The sequence below is a fragment of the Salvelinus alpinus genome, chromosome 32 (genome assembly GCF_045679555.1).
Source record: "Salvelinus alpinus chromosome 32, SLU_Salpinus.1, whole genome shotgun sequence".
Taxonomy (NCBI): Eukaryota; Metazoa; Chordata; class Actinopteri; order Salmoniformes; family Salmonidae; genus Salvelinus; species Salvelinus alpinus.
Genome location: NC_092117.1, coordinates 18,586,196 through 18,610,382, shown reverse-complemented (window position 1 = coordinate 18,610,382; position 24,187 = coordinate 18,586,196). Strand labels below are relative to the sequence as shown.

At 39.6% G+C, this 24,187-nt stretch overlaps 2 protein-coding genes across 3 annotated transcripts; one reads left to right on the top strand and one right to left on the bottom strand.

Moving 5' to 3' along the window:
• Positions 1 to 4,609: 4,609 nt before the first annotated feature.
• Positions 4,610 to 23,142, bottom strand: cfap43 (cilia and flagella associated protein 43). Its single transcript, XM_071379673.1, has 38 exons — positions 23,018 to 23,142; positions 22,545 to 22,798; positions 22,328 to 22,424; positions 22,054 to 22,224; positions 21,747 to 21,897; positions 21,449 to 21,593; positions 21,085 to 21,167; positions 20,760 to 20,891; positions 20,557 to 20,673; positions 20,383 to 20,463; positions 20,057 to 20,205; positions 19,822 to 19,925; positions 19,568 to 19,720; positions 19,110 to 19,273; positions 18,739 to 18,903; positions 18,493 to 18,623; positions 18,100 to 18,271; positions 17,575 to 17,685; positions 16,591 to 16,668; positions 16,345 to 16,470; positions 16,044 to 16,148; positions 15,832 to 15,948; positions 15,495 to 15,689; positions 14,750 to 14,956; positions 14,543 to 14,632; positions 14,235 to 14,315; positions 13,921 to 14,049; positions 13,682 to 13,801; positions 13,476 to 13,583; positions 12,871 to 12,957; positions 12,688 to 12,776; positions 12,390 to 12,600; positions 11,961 to 12,073; positions 11,579 to 11,738; positions 11,249 to 11,413; positions 9,467 to 9,547; positions 9,204 to 9,357; positions 4,610 to 8,968 (listed from the first exon to the last, which is right to left on the bottom strand). Exons 1-38 carry the CDS (start codon positions 23,098 to 23,100, stop codon positions 8,793 to 8,795), a joined length of 5,055 nt encoding a protein of 1,684 aa, XP_071235774.1. The 5' UTR covers positions 23,101 to 23,142; the 3' UTR covers positions 4,610 to 8,792.
• On the top strand, positions 7,072 to 8,787 carry sfr1 (SWI5-dependent homologous recombination repair protein 1). Of its 2 annotated transcripts, none has more exons than XM_071379674.1 (3): positions 7,072 to 7,438; positions 7,769 to 8,167; positions 8,289 to 8,787. In XM_071379674.1, exons 1-3 carry the CDS (start codon positions 7,343 to 7,345, stop codon positions 8,478 to 8,480), a joined length of 687 nt encoding a protein of 228 aa, XP_071235775.1. In that variant the 5' UTR covers positions 7,072 to 7,342; the 3' UTR covers positions 8,481 to 8,787. The 2 variants fall into 2 exon arrangements, with proteins under 2 accessions (XP_071235775.1, XP_071235776.1); XM_071379675.1 differs by having other exon boundaries at positions 7,072 to 7,443.
• Positions 23,143 to 24,187: the final 1,045 nt, after the last annotated feature.

Sequence of the window (24,187 nt, the reverse complement as noted above, 5' to 3'; positions counted from 1 at the left end):
TCTAGATATTCTAGAGCCTTTAACTGTTAAAAAGCAAACCAAGAATCTGCTTTTGGATAGTTTTTCTCTTCTTTAGACTGACATTCTCCCTATTTTACTTTATAATTCTAAATTAACTTTTTCAGACTTATATACATTTCACACGCACGCACGCAGGCACGCACGCACGCACGCACACACACAAACACACACACACACACACACACACACACACACACACACACACACACACACACACACACACACACACACACACACACACACACACACACACACACACACACACACACACACACACACACACACACACACACACACACACACACACACACACACACACACACACACACACAGAGACACACTAACCTCCCAAGCCTGAACAAGACCTACTTTAATACTGATTTCAAAGTTGCAGAAACATGCAGTTGAATTGAAGGGTGCCGATTTATGATAGTGAAGTTGTTTCCCTACAGTGTCTTATAAATTGGTTTACTGTGTGTATAAAGTTCCATAACCTAGATAACTATGCTTTGTTGATGATTGAGAATAGGAAAAGAAAAATTTGATAACAAAGGCTCATTGAATTGTGTGTTCTACCAATGTCCATTGAGTCCAATATAACAAGATGGAGCATGTGCAAATGCCTTTTCATTGATTCCTTATTGCTGTGAGGGGGAGGATGGAACAAATGAGGATGTTTCATTAGGAAGGCTGCCCAGGATCCCGGCAGTCACAAGTCTTCTCCTCTGCTGTCCTGAGGGGTTGGTTGGCTCTCGTCGTGTGGGTACCAGTCTCCACCCACCACACCCTCCAGAAACAACCACCCACCCTGCATGACTCACTCCGGGATACACCTCTTAATCTGCAATTATCACAGAAAACGCATTGTGCTCTTCAGCATTTGAATGATGAATGATTCACAGGCTTGAATGATGCATTGCTGAGAAATCTGTGTTTGCGCCGAATCGGCTATTTAATGTCAGAAAAAAAAGTGTGGTAGGAGTTTTTAAGTGGTTCTTCACATGCATTTGGTATGTGGATGCCATCAGCTTCTTCACTGATAGTTACCATAAAAGAACACTGGTATTTTTATTATAGTATACACAAAGAGGAACTTGTGATTGTGGATTCATCTTGCTTACACAGCATCTTAACCGATGAATTATAGATAAAGATACAGGAGAAAGTGATAAACTCATCCCTAAAATTATAGGTGCCCTAATTCCAAGGTATTTTAAAGTTAGTGATGCCTAAAGTCACACAAACATAATACACCTGCTGTCAACACCACCACTTACTTTACAGTAATTAAATGTAGCCTACCAGACTACTGTAACATGAGTGTCAGAAAATGTATATGGGTAAATCCATTTGAATACAATACATTTTGTACAGCGTCCCTTTTGATTTAAAGAAAACTTTAAATCAAAGTTTGCCCATGTTGGTCAGAAAGTGACCTTTTGAACCGGAATGACAAAACATGTAGGAGATAAAGGCGGTCAAAGTTGACCAATTTTGCATACACCAACATACCATGAGATATGTATCTTCATGGAAAAGATAAATGGTTGAGTTTGATATAATTTAAAAGCTTACAAAAAGGGTTTTCAAACTATTCCATAATTTAGTTTATAAAAATGTCTTTAACCTTTAATGTCAATTATCTAAAAATGTGTGAACTCATTTTTTGTTTCATATTCGAATACAGTACCAGTCAAAAGTTTGGATACACCTACTCATTCAAGGGTTTTTCTTTATTTTTACTATTATCTACTAGTGAAGACATAGAACTATGAAATAACACATATGGAATCACGTAGTAACCAAAAAAGTGTTAAACAAATCAAAATATATTTTATATTTGAGATTCTTTAAAGTAGCCACCCTTTGCCTTGATGACAGCTTTGAACACTTTTGGCATTCTCTCAACCAGCTTCATGAGGTAGTCCCCTGGAATGCATTTCAATTAACATGTGTGCCTTGTTAAAAGTAAATTTGTGGAATTTCTTTCCTTCTTAATGCGTTTGAGCCAATCAGTTGTGTTGTGACAACATAGGGATGGTATACAGAAGATAGCCCTATTTGGTAAAAGACCAAGTCCATATTATGGTAGGAACAGCTCAAATAAGCAAAGAGAAACGACGGTCCATCATTACTTTAAGACATGAAGGTCAGTCAATCTGTAAAATTTCAAGAACTTTGAAAGTTACTTCAAGTGCAGTTGCAAACACCATCAAGCGCTGTGATGAAACTGGCTCTCATGAGGAGCGCCACAGGAAAGGAAGACCCAGAATTACCTCTGCTGCAGAGGATAAGTTCATTGGAGTTACCAGCCTCAGAAATTGCCGCCCAAATAAACACTTCACAGAGTTCAAGTAACAGACACATCTCAACATCAACTTTTCAGAGGAGACAGTGTGAATCAGGCCTTCATGGTCAATGCTGCAAAGAAACCACTACTAAAGTACACCATAAGAAGAAGAGACTTGCTTGGGCCAGGAAACACGAGCAATGGACATTAGACCGGTGGAAATCTGTTCTTTGGTCTGATGAGTCCAAATTTTAGATTTTTGGTTCCAACCGTTTTAGCATGTTATTTTGTAATTAATACGTGTCACATATCAGTTTGCAAACAATGTAAAAAATAATATATATCATTGAGTTAATAAAGCCACATACAAACATGGTCTCTTTTTTGTTTTTTTTGAGCAAGGCAGCTCTGAAATGCAGGTGTTTCAGCCTATCTCAGTGCTTTCTGTGGTGGTGAGGCAAGCCAGCAGAAAATACGGAGCGTTGCGCTGTGATTGGTTCAGTGTTCTGTCACTCATGAGGACCTTGAAAATGTTAGCCCTTCGGCTGCTGCCATAGAAGTGCCCATCCAAGAAGGCTCAAGGTCATTGAACCCAGATAAAATGACGTCAAATCACTTTATATGTACAGTAGCTTTGATTGGACTGATCATGTCAACATCATACTTTCACAATCTTAGCTAACAGTCATCATCATGAATGAAGTCGACAATCTACTGGCAAATCATTTTAATCCTTGTCATATGAAGAGAAATAATGGAGAGAAATTATAGATAAAACGTATCGGTGCTCATCGGCCACTGGACATAAACATTACACAACAAGTTGGAAATCGCAAATTCAACAATGAGTGGTTTGGAAGGAATCAGTGACAGTGGCTGTGTGGTCCCAAATCTGTGATTAAGGGGCTCTTTTCCAAGTTTAAAATGATTAACATTCAACATTGGCCATGCTGTCAATGAAGCATGATTTGTGACGCGCTCAAAACAACTGTTAACTCGGAGGACCGCCGCACCACCTTCCTGTTCAAGTGAGTACACCATGAACAATGTGAGTCCAAAAATGTATTGTATGCTGCGTCATAAATTATGTAATATGCCAGGGATATATGTATACTGTAGCTAAGAAAGTAATACTATGTGTATGTTGTGTAGTAAGATGTTAGTAGCCCATGTGCCTCACATTAATAATTTGGTCTATTTACCCCTCTTAATTTCACCTACTGTTCTGAATGTTCTACTGTAGCCTATAATCTGTTTTAGAGAAATGTAATCATTGAATATTGTAAGAGCTTTCATTGTCTGCTTATATGTCCCCTTTATTTATCCTACGGTTCTGACTTGGTGTAAGAACGGCCCGTGTTCTGAATTCTGTCGCTGTACATTTCAAAAGTGCTAAACAAATAGTTATATTGACTAACGTTGTTCTAGCTCGCTCATTAATGTCTTAATCGAAATTATGGATTGCTTCTTATACGCTAGTCGTCTTCTTATGTCATAGTTTGTACATCTAAGTTGTCATTAGAAACCACATTTGTTTAAGCAAGTCAGTCATATCAGCTATGTTTTTTTTAAAGGCAGTAAATGAGACTGAATGAACTGTTTCGCTGCCAGATAAGTCTCTGCTGATAGCCAGGTGTAGCAGTGGTAAAGATGTTGGGACAGCTTTATGTAGGCTCTAACAGTTTGTGGGCACCGTTTGTCACCGTTATAGCACAATTAATGTATTATTTAGTGTTGTGTTGTGTAGTGGCTTTGCTGGCATGCATTCCACTTCTTTTTTTTTACGCCACTGATTGAGAGTGACTTTTAATGCCCTTAAACCATGAATAGGTTGATGATTCACCACTCAATTAAATCGTATGATTATGTAGGTGTTGCCAGGATACCGCAACTTTACCTCAGATACACCAGAAAACATCAGGGATGGTACACTGGTTAACTGACAGCAAAAAGGCTGGGTAGATGGGTTTAACATCACAGCCCATAGCAACAAAGACATCCCACCAGAGATACTGGTAGGCCTACACACCCTATTCACATTCATTAATTATGTAAGGAACTTTGCCATTTGTTTTCTTAAATTATTGTGTGTTTTATCTATCAATCTCTCTTGGAAAGGGTCTAAAAGCAAATGTCCTATTTACGGATAAAATGCTAAATGTCCTTTATCTTTAGCCATTTGGTTCCCCCCAGAATCTTCTAGATCTTTCCTCTCCCTGACATTTCCATTCTTACAGAAGCTCTGACAGAATGAATGCTACCATTTGAAATATATGCAGACCTGAAAGATGGACTTGGTCATTGAGTACTGTTTTTATTTCTTCCCATGTCTGCAAATCTTTGAATAATAACAAGAGTATGCATATAGGTCGTTCCATGAAAATGAGTGCTTTTGCGTCCCTTTGATATTTTAATGAAAAACTATGCACCAATAATGAATTTTAAAAGCATGATATATGAATAAAGACTTGCTAAAGTTACACAATTGTGCATTTTGACATGTCTCTCCGCACACCCTCAATCACTTCTAGGAAGATTTTAACCCACTTCACACCAACATTTCTCCAAATTTTCACCATCATTGTAAAGCCCTAGTTATTTTGTTGCTTTGACAAAGTAATTTATGAAGATTATTATTTATTTCATGTGATTAGTGATTAATTTACGTCTGTCCCTCGTTTTAAGCTCAACCCTGTTATATGAACTGAACTCTCGCTTTAATTATGGTGAAGTTATTCCTTTAAAAATATTTTTTTCAAAAGAAACATTGAACATTGAATAGTCAAATCATAGTGTAAAGGCAGGTCAGCTGGTTATACTCTTTTTGGCCATTTTCTGATGTTTTGTGGTGTAAAACTGAGCGGGTCAAGCATAACACGTCAACCCTGTTACCCATAGATAGACTGGTTAGAAATAATTTAACAATTTTTATTTGTTTTTTAAGCTTGCATTCAATTTCCCCTCCCTGTTTGTACGCAACAAGCTTCCATTCCCCCTGGCACAAGGATTTATGGCTGATTTAAGATGAAATCGTCAACCCTGTTACAGTCAATCCTGTTACTTTATTTGACACATAATAGGCACTTACTATGGTCATTTTTTTATTTAAGCTCTTAAAATGGGAACATTTGTTTTTTATGAAGTTGAACATGTGCTCTTTATGACAGAATGTTTAAATTATTTATATATATTTTTACCAAGTAACCATGCTCAAAACTGCACGAATTGGTGGATGACCCACGTACTGTAGAAACATGTTTATTTATCTAGTCCCACTTTGGAATGTCTGATGGTCTCTGAATGTCTATATTCTCTCAACAGTCCACAAAAAACAAGTCATGCTCTTCTGTCAACAACGGTTTAATTCCTGAAGAAAAAAAGTTCTGTCTGCTTACTCATTCAGACAGAGTAATCATCATCAACCTTCATCTCTAGGAGAATCAACCGCAGTATAAAAAGTAAAAAATTCCCTCCCTTAAGGTGTGTAATATCAGACAGCCAGATGCTGATGTTCAAGTCAAGACAGGATATAATTTCAATCCACACCTCTCTCCCCAAGGCGATAGAGACCAGTATTAATGGTGTCTTTTCGTAAACACTAACTCCGCCATGATTTGTTGGACAAAGCCTATGGGGAAATTTATTTCGTTTTTGTAATGTTTTTGGGTAAACTCCGAAAATAAGGTCTGTGGTAAACACAGGCTTAGGAGATCTTATACGTTTTGTTCTTTGTGATAATTTTCATCACTTTTTATGAATTTTGAAGCATTAATGTAATCAGAAAAAGCACATAAAGCACATAAAGTCTTCATAATTCATAAAGGTCATGTTAACTGACTGATATTATTTCATACAATAAAACATATAAGATCTCCAAAGCCTGTGTTAACCTCAGACCTCATTTCTTTCCAATTATGTGTATAAACAAAAAAATGCATTTAGTATTTGACACGGTTATTTTATTATAAACACTTTAATGCATACTTTTAAACTATATTACATGAGCTAAACATAAAAAGTTTGAAAAAATATATGAAAACATTTTTTTTAAGTATTTTTTTTATATAGAGTACTAATGTTACTTAAATGCATGTAATTTTGTCTTTGAAACATTTAATTGAAATACTGTTGAATTCCTATGGAGTACGACCGGTGGCTTCAAATCCTTTCAATGGCCAACACATAGCATGAGCAATCCAGGGATTATACACATAATTGATTCTTTCACCATTTATTTTCCCCATAGGAATAGCTGAACAAAGCAGAGTTTACTCATTTCCGTTTTTAGGACTACAAACTGGCAAACTCTATTGAAAGACAATTAATAAAATAAGGCATCGCAAAACTCTCACAAATTGAAAAACATATGTGGCCATATTTGAGATTAGCGAATAAATCCTTTAATAGGGAATTTAAATGTTTTTGTTGAGCTGAACGTAATTGCAACAAAATATTGAAGGCCTGGGCAACTAAAATAATTTGGGGGAAAAAAATATTTCTTCAACACTACTGATTAAATAAAATAAAGCAATATGTGTTGTTGATTTCTGTACTAAAACAAAATAGATTTTCCAGTTGAAATATTCATAAATACATTGGCCTGAAACGTATTAAATCTGCTTTAGGATTGATATACTACAACTCCCATAGTTATTTTCTGTAAACAGGAAATGTGGAGTCCAACTTTCAACCAATCAAAAGGTTTTCCATTAGTTACCACAGCCACAAAATAAAAATTGGCTATATCGTAAAAGATCATGGAAACAACAATTGGCTTTTTGATGTTAATGTAAGGTTAGTGTTATGTATAAGTTAGCAGTGTGGTTAACGTTAGTTTTAAAATCCGATTTTAAGAAAATAAATTGTAGAAATAGGCGGGGTCATGACTTTGTGACTGTAATAATGACCAATAAAAGCTTGGAGGTTTGCATGAGCTTGTTGTTAGCAAGCTAATCCCGTGAATAACTTTCGTGAGGCCAATTTGTAACCTACGCGTTGTGTTTATGGATGTAGCTTGTTGTAATTAAAGAAATGGAGACCACACCGAAGACAACCAAATCAAAACCTGTGCACGGCACACCCTGCTATTCAAAATCAAGCCCATGTGAATCCAGTAGTGTGCAAAAGGTAAGGTAAGGACGGTCTACAGTACCAGGCATGTTGCAATGTAATTTACAGTGAAATCTAGCTAGCTAAGTAGCTAACATTACCTAACTAATATATGTAGCAGCCAGTAGCTTATCTGTTTCAAACCCCTCTAATTGTGCTGAATACACACACAAAGATAGCTACAGTATAGTTAGATACCATTTCTTAACGTTTCTGTCAAACCCCTCTAACATACATATTTAACGTACTGATGTTTTTCTACATGGATTTTTCGTATTAAGTAATGAGCCTATGGCATGATTCTTGCTGTTGTTCAGTGTCATTCACAAGTGTCAAACGTTCTCTCAGCCAAAACAGCAGATGAGTTCTTCTCTGAAGGAACGACTGAAAAGATCAAAACGTTCCTTCACCTCTCCTGTTTCCGTGGCCAAACGTCTTAACATCGATGATGACCAACTACCCTCAACAGCAGACAAAGAGTCCGAGCATGGTGCCAAAACAGACAGACAGAAGAATATTGACATCAACAGAAATGAGAGAACGCCCAGTGAATGTCCAGAGACGAGTGAGAGAACGCCCAGTGAATGTCCAGAGACTAGAAGGGCTGGGGTCCCTGGCCCCATGCCTGAATCAGCTCAACCCACTCCTATAGACTTGCTACAACTACGAGACCAATTGAAGAGAGAGGTTAAAGAAAGGACCGAGAGACTACGGCGACTGAAGATGGTTAAAATGTACAGAAGCAAGGTAACCCCTCAATGAAAATGCTAAATGACATGGGTGTTCTCATAGTAAAAAAATGTTGTATAATTGGATGTGACTATTCAACCACTGTTTATTGTATTCCCCATCTCTCACTTCTCTCTAGAATGACCTGACACAGTTGAGAGTTTTGATTGACAAGTGGCGGAGTTGTAGTCAGGCTGCATTGTATGAGCTCCAGTCAGATCTCCCCATAGATGGCAGGAAAGCCAGCATCTCCCAGCTAATTGACCTCTTTGGTGTAGAGGACAGCATACTGCACTTTGACCGCACAGAAGAGGACTTCACCAATGCATAGACCCACATGCCTTCTGTTCATATCGTCACAAATAATATTAATTGTTGATATCAAATTTCCTGCCTCAGATTTGCTGCCTTCGTTGAATAATCTAGATTAAATCTTATGTACTGGATGTTTTTCAACCTAAATTTACTATGATCCACAAGTAATTAGAGTGAAAAAATAACATTAATTTGCCACTTCATCAGTTTAATTTCATACTGTTACCTACCATAGTAATTTATTTTATTAGAGTTCTATATTTAAAGATGAAAATCAGTTTGTGACGTTTTGTTAAAAAAATGTAAATAAAGTGTTTCCTAAATCTTGTTAGTTATGTTTTAGCTGAGCGAGAGCGGGGAAGGACTTCATCCTCATGCGTTCCACCTCTGCCCTGAGGGTAGCCACCTCCTCAGCCTGGGTCCTGGCTAGATCCACCAGCTTCTTCCTCTGGATGATCTCCTGGTACCTCTCCTCTGCATCACTCTCATGGTTCTCCTCCATGGCTGAGCAGAGCAGCAAATGGCATCACAGTTCATTAGATGATTCAGTGGAAGTGTTATAGGAAATGAGGCATCAAGGGGCCAGTTAGGGGTTAAAAACAACAATGCAATGGAACAATATCCACCACATGTACACAGTGATACCTATAAAACTCCTGATAACATCACAGTTGAAGTAATGATGTACCTAAAATTGTGTAAACCTATACTGCAATGAAATGTGTAATTATTACAGTACCTATGGCTTCACAGATGTGCCTCCTCTCAGCCACAGTCACTTGCATGTTGGTCAGCTGCTCATCCAGAGCAGAATTCTTCGCTGCCTTCACTGCTGCCTGTCTGTTCAGTTGCTTGATCAACTTCTTACAAGTCAGCACATTCTTTTGGTGAGTCTGAAATACACAAGCATTATAGCTGATATTTTAAGCACTTGAATAAATGTGACAATTCAGTGAAATTAATGTAATCGATATGAAATTATATTAACTCAGTTCACATTACCTTTTCCTGTAATGTTATGGTTTTCTCCAGAGTTGAAACCTGCTTTGATATGCGGTTGTCATGATCCGTCTCACTGAGATACTTGGGGCAAAAAGCTTTGTTTAAATAATGATCTCTTAGTTTGTGTGGAAAAACATGCCTATTTCATTGGCAGTGACATAGATTGATTCTACATCCCCCGAAAGATACAAAGCTCTTACTGTCAAATGTCAGAACAAAAAAGCAGGTTGATCATTTTATAGCTTAAAAACAGGTGTCGTGGTTCAGGGTATTTTTGATATGTCAATGGTTTCTGGCCATGTGGAAGAGGCAATGCAGGGATTTTACAGTGTTACACTGCAGACACTTTTTCAGCGTAACCTATATTACAGACAATAAAATGTCTTGTGGCCTATAGAGGGTTCATACTTGTACCTGCAACTTTGGTGTTGCTAGCATTTTTGCCCAAACCAGCTGAGTTAAACAGACCACAGGTTTCTATTATCACATGTACACTACTGTTCAAAGTTGGGGGTCACTTAAATAGTTTTGAAAGAAAAGCACTCTGTCCATTTTGAAATAACATCACATTGATCAGAAATACAGTGTAGACATTGTTAATGTTGTAAATTACTATTATAGCTGGAAACGGACGATTTATTTTTTATATTTTTTATTTTTTTGGTACGCATATGTAGATATTCCATGGAGGCCCATTATCAGCAACCATCACTCCTGTGTTCCAATGGTATGTTGTGTTAGCTAATTGATCATTAGAAAACCCTTTTACAATTGTTAGCACAGCTGAAAACCGTTGTACCGATTTTAAAGAAGCAATAAAACTGGCCTTAACTAGTTGAGTATCTTCAGCATCAGCATTTGTGGGTTCGATTACAGGCTTAAAATGGCCAGAAGCAAAGACCTTCTGAAACTCGTCAGCCTATTCTTGTCCTGAGAAATGAAGGCTATTCCATGTGAGAAATTGCCAAGAAACTGAAGATCTCGTACAATGCTGTAGGTCAGCATCCCGGAGCATCCCGGAGTCGCCTCTTCACTGTTGACGTTGACACTGGTGTTTTGCGGGTACTATTTAATGAAGCTGCCAGTTGAGGACTTGTGAGGTGTCTTTGTCAAACTAGACACTAATGTACTTGTCTGTCCTCTTGCGCAGTTGTGTACTGGGGCCTCCCACTCTTTCTATTCTGGTTAGAGCCAGTTTGCGCTGTTTGGTGAAGGGAGTAGTACACAGCGTTGTATGAGATCTTCAGTTTCTTGGCAATTTCTCGCATGAAATAGCCTTCATTCCTCAGAACAAGAATAGACTAACGAGTTTCAGAAGAAAGTTCTTTGTTTCTGGCCATTTTGAGCCTGTAATCGAACCCACAAATGCTGATGCTCAACTAGTCTAAAGCCAATTTTATTGCTTACTTAATCAGAACAACAGTTTTCAGCTGTTCCAACATAATTGCAAAAGTGTTTTCTGATGATCAATTAGCCTTTTAAAATTTTAAACTTGGATTAGCTAACACAATGTGCTATTGGAACACAGGAGTGATGGTTGCTGATAATGTAGATATTCCATAAGAAATCTGCCGTTTCCAGCTACAATAGTCATTTACAACATTAACAATGTTAACACTGTATTTCTGATCAATTTGATATTTTTATGGACATAATGTGCTTTTCTTTATAAAAAAAAAAGATATTTCTGTGACCCCAAACTTTTGAACGGTAGTGTACTGTATGCCTTTGCAATTAACTATTGTTCCAGGGAGACCTGTCCCATGGTAAGCTTTAGTATACCTCCTGCAGCTCCTGAGAGACTCGCAGCATCTGAATGTCCCTGGCTTTGTTGTTCAGGTCCTCCTTCTGCATTCTCATCCTCTTGTGCTCCCACTCCTGCTGGATGATGCCCTTACGGAAGTCCTTGCACTCCACCATGCTGGCTATCTTCTGCTCTCCTAGAGCCTGACAGAGGAGCACAGGTCAATGCATAGCCTATGCATCTCATCGGTGGAGTTCCTCATGACCCATTTTTGCCCTGTTTTTCCCATTTACAAATGTTTAACTTATGCTACAATGTTAGCATGACTCTGCTCAGGTAAATGAATAAAGAATGTCTATGGGTCTCACTCTGATGGTCCCGTTGAGGTCCTCCACCACACTCTTATGGAGCAGCAGAGAGTCAGAGTAGTCCGCAATGAAGTCTCCGTTCTCCATCTCCACCTGGCCCTGCTTGATCAAGATCTGAACCATGATGTCCAGGCGGAAACGCATCTTCTCCTCTCGTAGCCTGGAGACATCAAGAGTTTAAAGACCATGAGCTATCAATGAGTCACTCCTGAATTAGCTTTGCATGCCAAGCTTATTCGTGTTCAGACACACAGCTGTTAAGAAAGACTACACCTGTATAAAGTGTTCAAAAGAATCATGGGGTGGAAACATTTGTGTTTAGTGAAAAATCTACTGCGCTTTTAAGAATATAATTGATGTACTCTCACGGTATGACACTTACCCATTGATGTCATCCATGAGACTTTTCATTTCCAGTCTTGCACTCTCATCCTCATCGGTCCTTTTCTGCAGAAAGGCCTGCATTTCAGCCAGAGTCAAAGCCTTAACTTTCACCTGAGTAGGACAAGACACAGAAGATGACATTGAAATAACAAAGGGAAATTAACTAGAACTACTACAATGTTTAACAAAATGGGATAATTAACTGGATCCAATTGCTCATTCTCTGTTCCACATTCTGTATGTGTCCTGCGTTACATAACACTTTAATAAGGCAGACTTACCCTGTAAGTAAAGTAAGTTTATATATTCTATGAAATATACTGTAGGTTTCAAGGTGCTGGAGAACATCGATGACAAGGAAATGCATGTACTGCCACTAACATTTCCTCAGACTACCTCACTTGTCCCCTGGCTGGTTTTCCATTACCTGCTGCTCACTCTCAACTTTGGCTCTGCGGGCCAGGCAGAACCTCTCCCACACAGACAAGTCTAGGCTTTCAGGCATGTTCTCTGGAGCGTCCAGCTCCTCCATGGCCTTCATCATCTGACAGAGACCCTCTGCTGCCACTGGGCCCGGCAGGGGCCGCTCTTTAAAGGGGCTGGTACTGTTGTCTGCCTGGGTCCTCATCCTCTGGACCCTGGGCAAGAGAGTACTGGGATGTTGCACCTCTTCTAAAAATCTGAATGGCAACAACTGTATGTACAGTCTCTTTTTTATGCAGTACCTGGGTCTGCGCTTGTATAGCTTGTACAGCTGATCAACAACATGGCCTGGGACATCAAAGAACTCCTTCCTGAATCCCCTGTCGAGAAGCTAGGGATACACAATATGTCAGATAGTACCCAAGAACAACAAGTGTAGAACAGTACCTGACATGAGATAGTAGACGTGCTACTGCCAGTCGTACTTTGTCCTCGGCCACAACATTGTCGTAGGTCTCCCGGAACATTTCTACATCCTCTTTGTGCTTCTTAAGCTCTTCTCCAATCTCATTCTGTCAGGAGAACAAGGCATGTTAAGAGATGGGAACGCAAAGTACAGGAAGTAACAAGAACAGTGTTGAAGGCAAACCAATTCAGATGCCACACATGTTGGAGCTTGTAAAACACAGTCTAAGACAGAGCAACAGGATAATATCTGACTGGATTGTGTAATAATATGGTTGTATATAATAGAGATAGGATAGCTAACATAAAATTATCTCTAACCCAACCACAGGAGGCTGCTGAGGGGAGGACGGCTCATAATATTGTCTGGAATGGAATGGCATCCAACACATGGAAACTCACTCCGCTCCAGCCATTACCACAAACACCAACCTCCTGTGAACTCAACCATTGTAAATCCCTTCCCCATGAGAAAGATACTCAGCAAATAGAGCATGAATCAGAGGAGGCTGGTAGGAGGAGGTATAGGAGGATGTGCTCATTGTAAAGGCTGGATTACAATGAGCCCGTCCTCCTATAGCTCCTCCCGCCAGCCTCCACTGGCATTAATATAACGACATCTCACCTTGTAGACCCTGTTTTTTTCTAGCTTGAGGCTGAGTTCTCGCTCTCTATTGAGAACCTCCTCCTCTATCAGAATGGAGTGAACTAGATTTGTAATCTTCAGCTCTTCCTACAAAAGAACATAGCAAGAAAACAACAATGGCACATGGAATGTACTGTATATTTCTAATTAAATCTTGATCTGTGTGTGTGTGTGCGCTGTCTTACCTGGTATATAACCATCTCAGATTTCACCTTCCTCTCAAAGAGCTTGGTCAAGGTTTCATCAAACCCCTGAGTGGAGTCCATGATGGACGTCTGTAGTTTCTTCATTTCAGCTTCCAGAGTCTGGAACAAGACAATGGCAACTGAACTTGTGTAGTATATCAAGTCTGGGTCCTATTATGATGGTGTATTTCTTTTGAATACAACATTGAAAAGCAGATGTTTTCACACAAAAATCACACCTTTCTGTACTTCTCCTGTTCCTCGCTCAGTTCTTTGGCTTTCTTCTCATACTCTTTATAAATCTTTTTCTCTTCCTCTGTCCACTGAATGTCCGGTTTGGATACAATGAACTCAGGCTGAGGCACCTCCTGCATGTAGAAAAGTACAGGGTCAGAAAATACATTCAAACACATTCTCTACAATCTGTCATTCACATACTTTTCTTCAGGACAATCACGTTTAATAAATGTTTATCATGTTAACAGTAGATGTATTAAATGTTAATATTGGATATTAAATTCATTTACATATTTAATTTTGACCACCACCATACCACTCTCAAGATGTCCTCTTTTTTTAGCTCGAGTACTCCACCCATCATTTCATCCAGAGCTCGCTCTCTGATATTGTCACTCTAAGGAGAAGGAGAACCAGAATGTCTGTTTCAATGGGGACCCAAGCCAATAACATCAATTCACACTGTATTTTTACTAAGAAAACAGCTCAGTTTTCACAATTTATCGGTTAGTGATTAAGACCTTGCTTGGGTTAGTAATGGTTTATCGGCTGTTAGAATGACCCCTGAGAGTAAACATTTAATAAGTGGGAGATGGGAAAGGTAGGAAGCTAGTGATACAGTACCTTGGCCGTCTGCCGTCTTTGTTCCTCCTCTTTCTTCTTCTCCTCCTCTTTTGTTCTCTGCTCTGGGGTGAGGTACTTTTCAAAATGAATCTGGAGACGGGGTCATAAGTCATAAATTATAATTTGATGTGCAGTAACTTGTGTTTTGGTGGAAATCTAAACCATTAAAGTAGGTCAATAACAAAAAAAAACAGTTTAAAGTCTAACCTCAGAGTCCTCCACAGACAGTGCCCTCTCTGGCCGCTCGTTGTCAGACAGGCTGGGCTCCCACAGCTTCCTCTTGAGGTCCAGCTCTGACATGATCTCCATGATGCGACGATTCTTATCTTTCACTCGGTTAATCTCCTGCTCCTTCTGCTTGTGCACCCCCTTAAAGTCTGTGTTAAAGGCTGTCTTCACTTTGTAGATGACATCCTAGTGTATGAGTGAAGGTGAGAAGTCAAATGGAGAAGGAGGCTGTTATAGGCAATTAGGTGAAATACTTAGCTAAACTCAATGGTTATTAAATGCTAAACACTAATACTTTAATCATTAAAGGGCAATTCCACCACTTTTCAACCTCATATTCATTATCTCAAGCACAATACCAGTGTCTACATATGTGAAAATGGTGTGTTTCTATGTTTTGTAGTAAAAAAATCTATAAAATGATTTTCAAACACTGAGATTCACGGTGACATGAGGAGCAAGAAAAGACCCTGTCTTTGGCAAAAAAAACTTGTTACAGGTTTTGCAAAACACAGTTTTTTACTTTTAATCCTACCCTGGATTTTTTTATCATTTCAACCACAGATCATAGAAATGTGCCGTGTTCACATATGTAGACACTGTTGTTATCGTGCTGGAGATAATGAATATGAGGTTGAAAAGTGGTGGAATTGCCCTTTAAATGCTGAATATGTATACATTGGTTATTAAAATCCTAGTACATATTGCCAAACAGTTTGTTTACCTGTAGCAAAGTGATCTGGTTGATCTTCTGCTCTCTGATGTGCAGGTTGAACTGATTGTAGAGGTAGGGGTTTGAGCCTCCATACTGGGCACTGAGGCTACCTGTGAGGGAAGCACTCTCCATCTCATGGCCTTCCTCCTCCTCCTCTTCTTCCGCCGTGGTCTTGCTATTCTTCTCTAGAATCTCCTGCTGGAGCTAGAGTGTTTTGGAAGAGGATGAGTGGCATGTAAAACAAAAAAAAACATATCGCTTGGCACTATTGCCAGGTGTATAAAATTGGCAAAATCTCTAGCAATTGCACTGTGACTAAAGGGACATACAGCACATTCTAACTCACATTACTGTCAGCCCGTTCAATCTTCCTCATACTCTCCACTCTATGAAGTTCATCCAGCTCCTGCTGTGTCCGCTCCTTCATGGGGTAGTTCTTCACCTCGTGTTCAGTGTGGAAGGCCTAAGGTAAAAGCCAACAAAACACACAGTCTCAAAACATATCTGTTGCTGCACCTTTGAAAACCAACTCCATTTTGGTTGTGACTCTCAAGTTACCTTGATAGCTTGCCCTTTGATCTTCATGGAATCCCAGCATTCTCTCTTAAGGACGTCACGCAGGTAGCACTTGGCTAGGTTCTCCAACTCAATCTCATTTCGGACCTGTAAGGGAGTCAATAAGAATACTATCACACTGTGTGTGTGTGTGTGTGTGTGTGTGTGTGTGTGTGTGTGTGTGTGTGTGTGTGTGTGTGTGTGTGTGTGTGTGTGTGTGTGTGTGTGTGTGTGTGTGTGTGTGTGTGTGTGTGTGTGTGTGTGTGTGTGTGTGTGTGTGTGTGTGTGTGTGTGTATGTTTTACCCTGGTGACCTCCTGCTCCCCCTCGGCTTGCAATCTCTTTTGCTCATCTACATCCAGGTTGAACTCCTGCTGCTCCAGCTTCTCCATGTCAGGCAGCGTCTCGTTCTCACGCATCATTGCCTGGATCTGGGGCCAACGACATGGTCACATTAGCCATTAGCATTTTGATGATATTGTGTCTAATTTTACACTCACGCATGATTCATTAAGCAAAGTAAATAAAAAGAGGATTAGAGCTCTGCTTACTGTGTCACGCAATTGTTTGATATTTTTCCTCAGGCTTTTCTTTGTCTGTGAAAACTGCTGTATCTCCTCATTGATAACCTGTGGACAGTATAGTGGGCGGCAGGGTAGCCTAGTGGTTAGAGCGTTGGGCTAGAAACCGAAAAGTTGCAAGTTCAAGTCCCCGAGCTGACAAGGTACAAATCTGTTGTTCTGCCCCTGAACAAGGCAGTTAACCCACTGTTCCTAGGCCGTCACTGAAAATAAGACTTTGTTCTTATTAACTGACTTGCCTAGTTAAATAAAGGTTAAAAAAAAAAATAGTGGTAGTAGCAAGATGTGTGTATTGTCTGATGACAATTTGTTGTTCTGTTTAGTATCCCCATACTCAAAGGACTACCTGAAAAACAGTACATTGTTTTGCCAGCATATCTGTCAACACTGACTTTCACAATACATCAGCTATAACATTACACCCTACTAAATCCTTCTATACTCAACATGATGGGACTTGAATGGAATCAAACACATCACCCACACAAATAATAAAGCAGGTAATGGCACAGTGGCTGAACGTTACCCAACTATGGCTGTTTCATGTTATCTAACTGTTATCTAACTGTGATCTACAATGTGCAAACCCACAACACAATGAATGCCACACCTTTGATATCAGTTCAGTGTTATCTACAATCTCCGAAATGTTTACCTGCCTTGCTCCCAATCTGCGCCTGATCTTTTCACACTAAAACGGATTAAGTTAATTAAGATGTCGCTATCACCCAGGAAGAATGTGCCAACAGCAACACAGCTGTTTTCTGAATTAGGTATTGAAGTATTTGTCAAGGGCAACATCAATGTTTCTCCCATCAGTACTGGGGTGAAACTGAGTACCAAAACTATATTTAACTATGCAAGTCAGTTAAGAACAAATTCTTCTTGACAATGACGGCCTACAATGACGGACTAAAGCTCTTATGCTGAAGTGACATCAGCAGTGTTACTGACCGCTTTCAGCTTGTTGTCCAGCCAGGTGGAGTCTGAGGCTGTGGCTGAGGGCAGGTTGGTGGAGCTCTCATCCTGTTCCGTCACATCAACTATCTGTCGCTTATCATTGGCCTAAAGACAGGAGGTGAGGACAAACAAATTAACTACATTTCATGTGTGAATATGAAACATCACATATCTGACTCCAGAAGATTTGATGGATCTGAAATTATCTTCATTACACTGATGCAAAGGACAAGCCCTGTGTGAATAGCATCAACTAGGATGTATTTAGCTGGCGCAGTGAGGCGTAAGTTAAGATGGAGGATGTAAAATCTATATGAATCACAGGAGGCTGCTGTGGGGAGAATGACTCATAATAATGGCCGGAACGGAGCAAATGGAATGGCATCAAACACCTGGAAACCATGTGTTTGATGTATTTAATACCATTCCACTAATTCCGCTCCAGTTATTACCACAAGCCCGTTCTCCCCAATTAAGGTGCCAGCAACTTCCTGTGATATGAATGGTAACCTTGGCTACCTCTGCTCTGTGTAGATCTGCAGACCCAGGAGGGGACAGGGCCTCTGGGTCCCAGTCAGCCATCCTACTGAGAATAGGGTTCTCTGATGTTATCACACTCTCCTGGTATTTGGCTATAGACTGGCTGTACTGTGTAGCTGCATTCGCTTTGCCAACACCTGCCATTTTCAGCCTTCATGGAAAACAGAAAAATACATAGACAGAATACAATGTCTTACAAATTAAAGTAGTCCAATGCATTATAATGAAAGAAAGGTTCTCCTTGTTATAGTAGAAATTGTGATATGTTTTAGAGTGATCTAATAATCTTTGAAATTCCACATCTACATGAACTACAGTGCTCTCTGGTGTTCCAACGCTGCATTACCTTCAGACTTGTCCCTGTTGACTTACCTTAGTCTTGTACAGACCATAGAGCCGTCTTTCAGGCCTGTAGTGATCATTGTCTGACTGTCTGAGGTAAAGGACACTGTCCTCACCCCTCCCAGCCAACACGAGTGGCACTGCATCTGAACATACCGGTCCTGTACATGACAATGACAACATACTCAGGTTAATAGCATTACGAGTGGTTATAACACAAAGCTGCATGTTATGTTCAATGTAACATGCAAAGCCTGAAGTGAAACAAGGTCATACTAGACTGGAGATCTCTCGGATGCGCAGCAGTCCGTCTTGGCCCACCGAGGCCAGCCAAGACTGGTGGGGCGACAGGAGGACAGAGGCGGGGCCCATAGGGTGACCCTCCACCTCCTTCTCTGGGGTCAACTGGACCACTTCCTGGTCAGAGGACCATTCTGTGCTCTAGGAGACAGACATGACACAGTGGGCAAGTGTATTGTGTTGTGTTTATGCAAATGTTATTGGTATTGTGTCAAATTTGGTCATAAGTCATGACCAAATAAAAACTAAACAGCAAACCACCCATCATCAACAAATGTTCAGATGTTAGATATAAGATTTATGGGGTTTTAAACCTAAGTCCGACTGGTAAATGCATTGGACCTTACCTCAGGTAGCTGGAATCTCTGGAGAGCTTTTCTCTTTTGGCAGTAGCCAAAGATCTTATTGGCTCCCAGGGCAGAGGAGCTGAGTGCGTGAGGGACCTCATATGTGCACTGCTGTAGGACATTATTGGAAAGACATCCTCTCAGGTCTGCACACACTCCTGCCCCTGCAAAGCAACAGCAGTACACAAATTCCATTCTATCTCAGTTCCAGCGTGTCAATACAGGAATCAAACAGAGACAGGTGTGAAATAAAATGGAACAGACCCAAAGTCAGGCAGGATGATAGGCAGGATGATGAACAACAGTTTCTTTCTGTGGACACACACACACACACACACACACACACACACACACACACACACACACACACACACACACACACACACACACACACACACACACACACACACACACACACACACACACACACACACACACACACACAGCCCAGTCAGTACCTGTGAGCTCCTGCACAGGCAGAGTGAGCAGTGTAAGCAGACTTCCCTCCCCTCGGCCTATGTCCTTCTCTCCAGCACACAGAGCCAGCAGTTTGACCTGCTTAATGTCCCGGCTGTACTGGGTAGAGAGGGACACGATGGCTCCTTTAGCACCTGGAGAGAACAACACTGCTTAAATCAAACATAATGGGTTGAAATGAGTTAAAGAAATACCAGGAGAAACATATATGGACTTTTGTGGAGCATTAATGTACCTGTGTATCCGATTACCTCAAATTCTCTGGAAGCCCTTGCATTCAACACATATATATTTGCATCCGAGGCACCAGTGATAAGGAAGTTTCCTCCTTGATCAAAACTGTAAACCAAAAACAATATGAAATCCAACATTACTATTGAACACTGATAACTTTGAAAGGCTCTTTAACATTTTACAATAAGGACAACCAAAATGCAAATAACAACAGTAAACCCATTGGAGATACTTGCAGTAGGTGGTCCACAGGAGTGTGGTAGAGGTGAACACTGTGCACCAGACGAGGCTGCTGCTCCCTGGTCAGCTCAATGAACAGGACATGCCCCGACACTGTTCCCACGGCAACGTATTGAGCAATCGGACAGCAGGCCAAACTGGTCACCTAGACACAATAGTAGTTGATTTAATTTTTTTAAATTATTGTTCTATTGTCCATGAAGTTTACATGAGACTTTTCACTTAAATACTGTAACAAGCACAATTCACAATTGACTATGCCTACTTACTGTATTATTTAGCATAGCTGCCCTAATACTATTGTAATTGAATGACTATTAACCTTTACTTGAAGAGATATAGAGCCGATGCAGAAGCCAGCATCTAGAGACCAGAGCTGCAACTCTCCTGAGTCCCTCACTGACTGTAACGAGGAGAGAAACGCCAACATCATTATGAATGAGGATCCATTACAAAACATTTACATCAGTTAAACATGACATCAATGATCTCTTACCACACATAAGTTATTATCAGTGTACAGTGAAGCTGCTGCCACAAAGTCTCCACTGAGAACGTCCAGGACTTTCACCACCTTCTCACACTGGGATCGTTTATACCTGTAGATGCGCCCCTGGAAAAAAGAAAAAGCATACAATAACAAGAGCCAAGAAATAATTAAAATATGTATCCATAATACAGTACAATGTATGCACTCACTGTACTGGAAGCTAAGAGCAGTGTTTCATAGTCTGGAGAATATATTATGGTTGTGGCTGGTTCCTCCAATGTCCAAGTTTGTGTAACCTCCACTTGGTTCCCCTTAATTTTTAAGCAGCGTAGCACATTCTCCTGTAGAATAGAAAAGCCTATTTTAAACGATATAAATCTGGAATATGTTGTTGTTGGCTCTAAATAGGTGGTTTAACAGATCAAATGGGAATGCATCTAAGTAAGTTGAACTCTGAGAGCCAGACTTCATACTACTGAATTCGCTGGATATCATGTATCCATCCTCCAATCCATGTGAAAAGCAGTTTGTTACCTTTCCTGACACAAAGAGTCCATCCTTGTGCAGGGCTAAGCTCTGGAAGCTACCCTGCTGGAACCCAGGAATGTCATCTGCAGCTGAACAGTAGTAAGCACACATATTTTATCATATTGATATGAACATGCAATATAACACTACACATATAATTGTGATCATTGACGTGATATGTCAGTGCACAATTATTCTAACCAAGTAGATTATTTTTGGCAATGTTTCTAAAATTGGTGACTGTCAGTACATTTTTGTTCCCCATGAACCTCAATATGTGTGTCTGACTGATACTCATCTGGAGTGAGAGCCAGTACACAGCAGGTCCCCTGGGCCAGAGTAAAGAGTGCTATGAGACAGCAGGGTGTACCTGAGGAGTTGAAGAGGACAGAGACAGCCAGAGAGTCTGGGTCAACCTGCAGTAGGTGGCCTTCCTGACAGCCCACATAGAGCTCTGATGAGGCTGTCCAGCAGATGGTGCTAGGTCTTAGCCTGGTCTTGATGCGCTCTTTGGGCTTTCAAAACAGGGATAGTGAACTTGTTTTGAGATTGAGAAGAGTAAAACTGCACATGTTTTAATACATTTTCTACATAGGCTACTCACTACAGAGTGAGACAAAACCTGTGCAATTAGTTCCTGCGGTTGAGAGGTGTTAAGAAGACAGTACCACAAAGGTTTCTGCCTTGTCTTCTGCAAGCCCTGCGATGGCTGAGGTGGGCATCTGAGGTCCGAAGTAGGTGAGTATTCCAGTGGGGACATGAGAGGGGTTAATCTCCCTCTCAACCAGACAGCCATCAGTCGCAGGGAGATCTATCACACTGACAATTGACAATGTAATTAATAATAAATTAATAACACATGAAATGTACCCATACAATTTATATTGAAGACACGGATAACATTTATTGTAGGTATCAATTGTGATTATTGAAATAACCAGCAACATTTATGTAGTTACAATTAACCTCAATTACCCTGGTTTCATTATATGAAAGCTGTCACTCTTCTCAATGTTCCAAACTGTAAGGGATGATGATGCACTCAAAGAGCAAATCTGGAGCCAGTTCATTGGGTTAAACACCAAAGAGGTGATGTCTTTTCCAGCTTGTGGTTGGTTACAAATTGGATCCCCAGTTTCCCAGTTCCTACAAAAAAAGTATTGGTATTACCACAAATAGTGAGTGTACAAAACAGAGGGCATTTAAATTAATGTGTAAGGAGGATATTAAGTGGAGTGGTTTCAGTTACCATACTGTTATGGTGTGGTCTGGTATTGATGAGCAGCAGGCCAAATAAGGACCAGCATCACTTAGTGCCAGAGATGTGTAGTCTACATGGGCTGTTCCTGTAAATGAGAAAACACTTTAGTAATATTGCTAACTGGAGGAAGTATTTGAATAGCTAATGCAATGTATATAACTCTTTAATCATGTTAATAATGTCAATGTTTCAGATAAAGACTTACCCTTCAGTTCATTCTTCAGAATAAGTTCAGGGTAGTTGTACACAAATATGGAGGGATTTAGTTTATGGTTGGAGAATGCAAGTGTCCTGCAATGTCCATTTGCTGTGAAGGCACCAATACCTCGACCAGGACACTGCAGCACACTTCTAATGTTCGTCTCTATATTCAGGAAAACGATGTAATTCCCACAAATGTAGCAGGCTGTTTTCTTGTCAACAAATTCAACATTTTGGCTTGTCAAACCCTGAGCCCACCTAAGAAACAAAACACACAGACGAAGAACTCTTTTTTCTAAGAGTGCATTATAGTAGCCAACGTTAGCTAGTAACGTTAGTTACTGTAACGTTAACGTGAATATAGATACATAATTTATATAGTTTGCTATCTAACCATCTCGCTAACACACATCATTTTAAATGAACTAAGATACACCACGCATAACCAAACGAACAAACCAATGCATTTTAACTTACCTGACTTCTAAATTTCCCAATACATCCATTTCTGGAAATGTACTGAATAAACTGAGCTGTGCAAGACAACTAACAGCTAGCATGTAACACAGGAGCAAATGTTTGGTCTTGTTGCCTTGACAACTACAATTTCTCTTCCCGCACCATCCCCTTACATGCGTTTTAACCATTTGTTGATTTCTAAATCCGTCACACCCAGGAAAGTAAAATTACATACAAATCTTTGACCACTTGTTCTTTGAATGTAAATTTGTGTCAGAATTTTGGGAAAACCTTGCAGAATACTTATTTACCATTATGAACACTACCCATGTTTTGAAATGAAGGATATAATATGTTGCTATTGCAACGATAACAAGACCACTGAAATGATTGTGAATTTTTTATTCTTGTTGACAAATACTTTATACACAAACGAAAATTCCAAAATTCTATACCAAAATTACACATATTTTTGATTGAATTTAACTATCTTATTAAAACATTAACCCCAGTGAATAACAACAAGAATAACATTTTCCTGAATCATTATAATGATATTGTTTCAGAGGGATTACAATGCCACTAGAATTGTATGTATATTTTTATTATTTCATTGATATTTTTTGTGTTTTAGTATTTTCTGGTTAATACTTGCATCCTGTTTTGTTTGATGTAAGTTGTTGATCTGTATTATGAATTTAAAAAAGACAAAAGAAAAGAAATTACCAAAATACCGCGGTTATGGGCTGTTCTTAGTCACGACTCAACGCCTGGATACAGCTTTTATATTGGCCATATACCACAAACCCCTGAGGTGCCATATTACTATTTGAAACTGGTTACCAATGTAATTAGAGTAGTAAAAAGAAAAGTGGTGTCATACCCATTGTATGTCAGCCAATCAGTATTCAGGGCTCAAACCACCCAGTTTATACTTGTTATTAAATTTGTTAATAAAAAATAAAAAAAACATTATTACAAAAAATATATATATCTTTGACCATACCACAAAAAAAAATTGTTAAGACAGTAACTCTGTGTTAAATCCACACACCTCGGAAACATGGTCAAAACAAAGAGGAGAACGTAACATTGCCATATATATTTATAATAACTAACACTATAACTAGCTCCTTGTTCTATCTGTGACTTTAGTAATGAAAATAATGTTACCTTGGTATTAATTTC

What these genes read in the sequence shown, in the direction of transcription:
- sfr1 (XM_071379674.1), top strand. Translation starts at nt 7,343, where the DNA reads ATGGAGACCACACCGAAGACAACCAAATCAAAACCTGTGCACGGCACA. An exon ending in AATCCAGTAGTGTGCAAAAG is followed by an intron (nt 7,439 to 7,768) that starts GTAAGGTAAGGA and finishes ACGTTCTCTCAG; the next exon opens with CCAAAACAGCAGATGAGTTC. An exon ending in TTAAAATGTACAGAAGCAAG is followed by an intron (nt 8,168 to 8,288) that starts GTAACCCCTCAA and finishes ACTTCTCTCTAG; the next exon opens with AATGACCTGACACAGTTGAG.
- cfap43 (XM_071379673.1), bottom strand. Translation starts at nt 23,100, where the DNA reads ATGCTAGCTGTTAGTTGTCTTGCACAGCTCAGTTTATTCAGTACATTT. An exon ending in AGAGATTCCAGCTACCTGAG is followed by an intron (nt 18,904 to 19,109) that starts GTAAGGTCCAAT and finishes TCTGTCTCCTAG; the next exon opens with AGCACAGAATGGTCCTCTGA. An exon ending in GGGAGCAGGAGGTCACCAGG is followed by an intron (nt 16,149 to 16,344) that starts GTAAAACATACA and finishes ACTCCCTTACAG; the next exon opens with GTCCGAAATGAGATTGAGTT.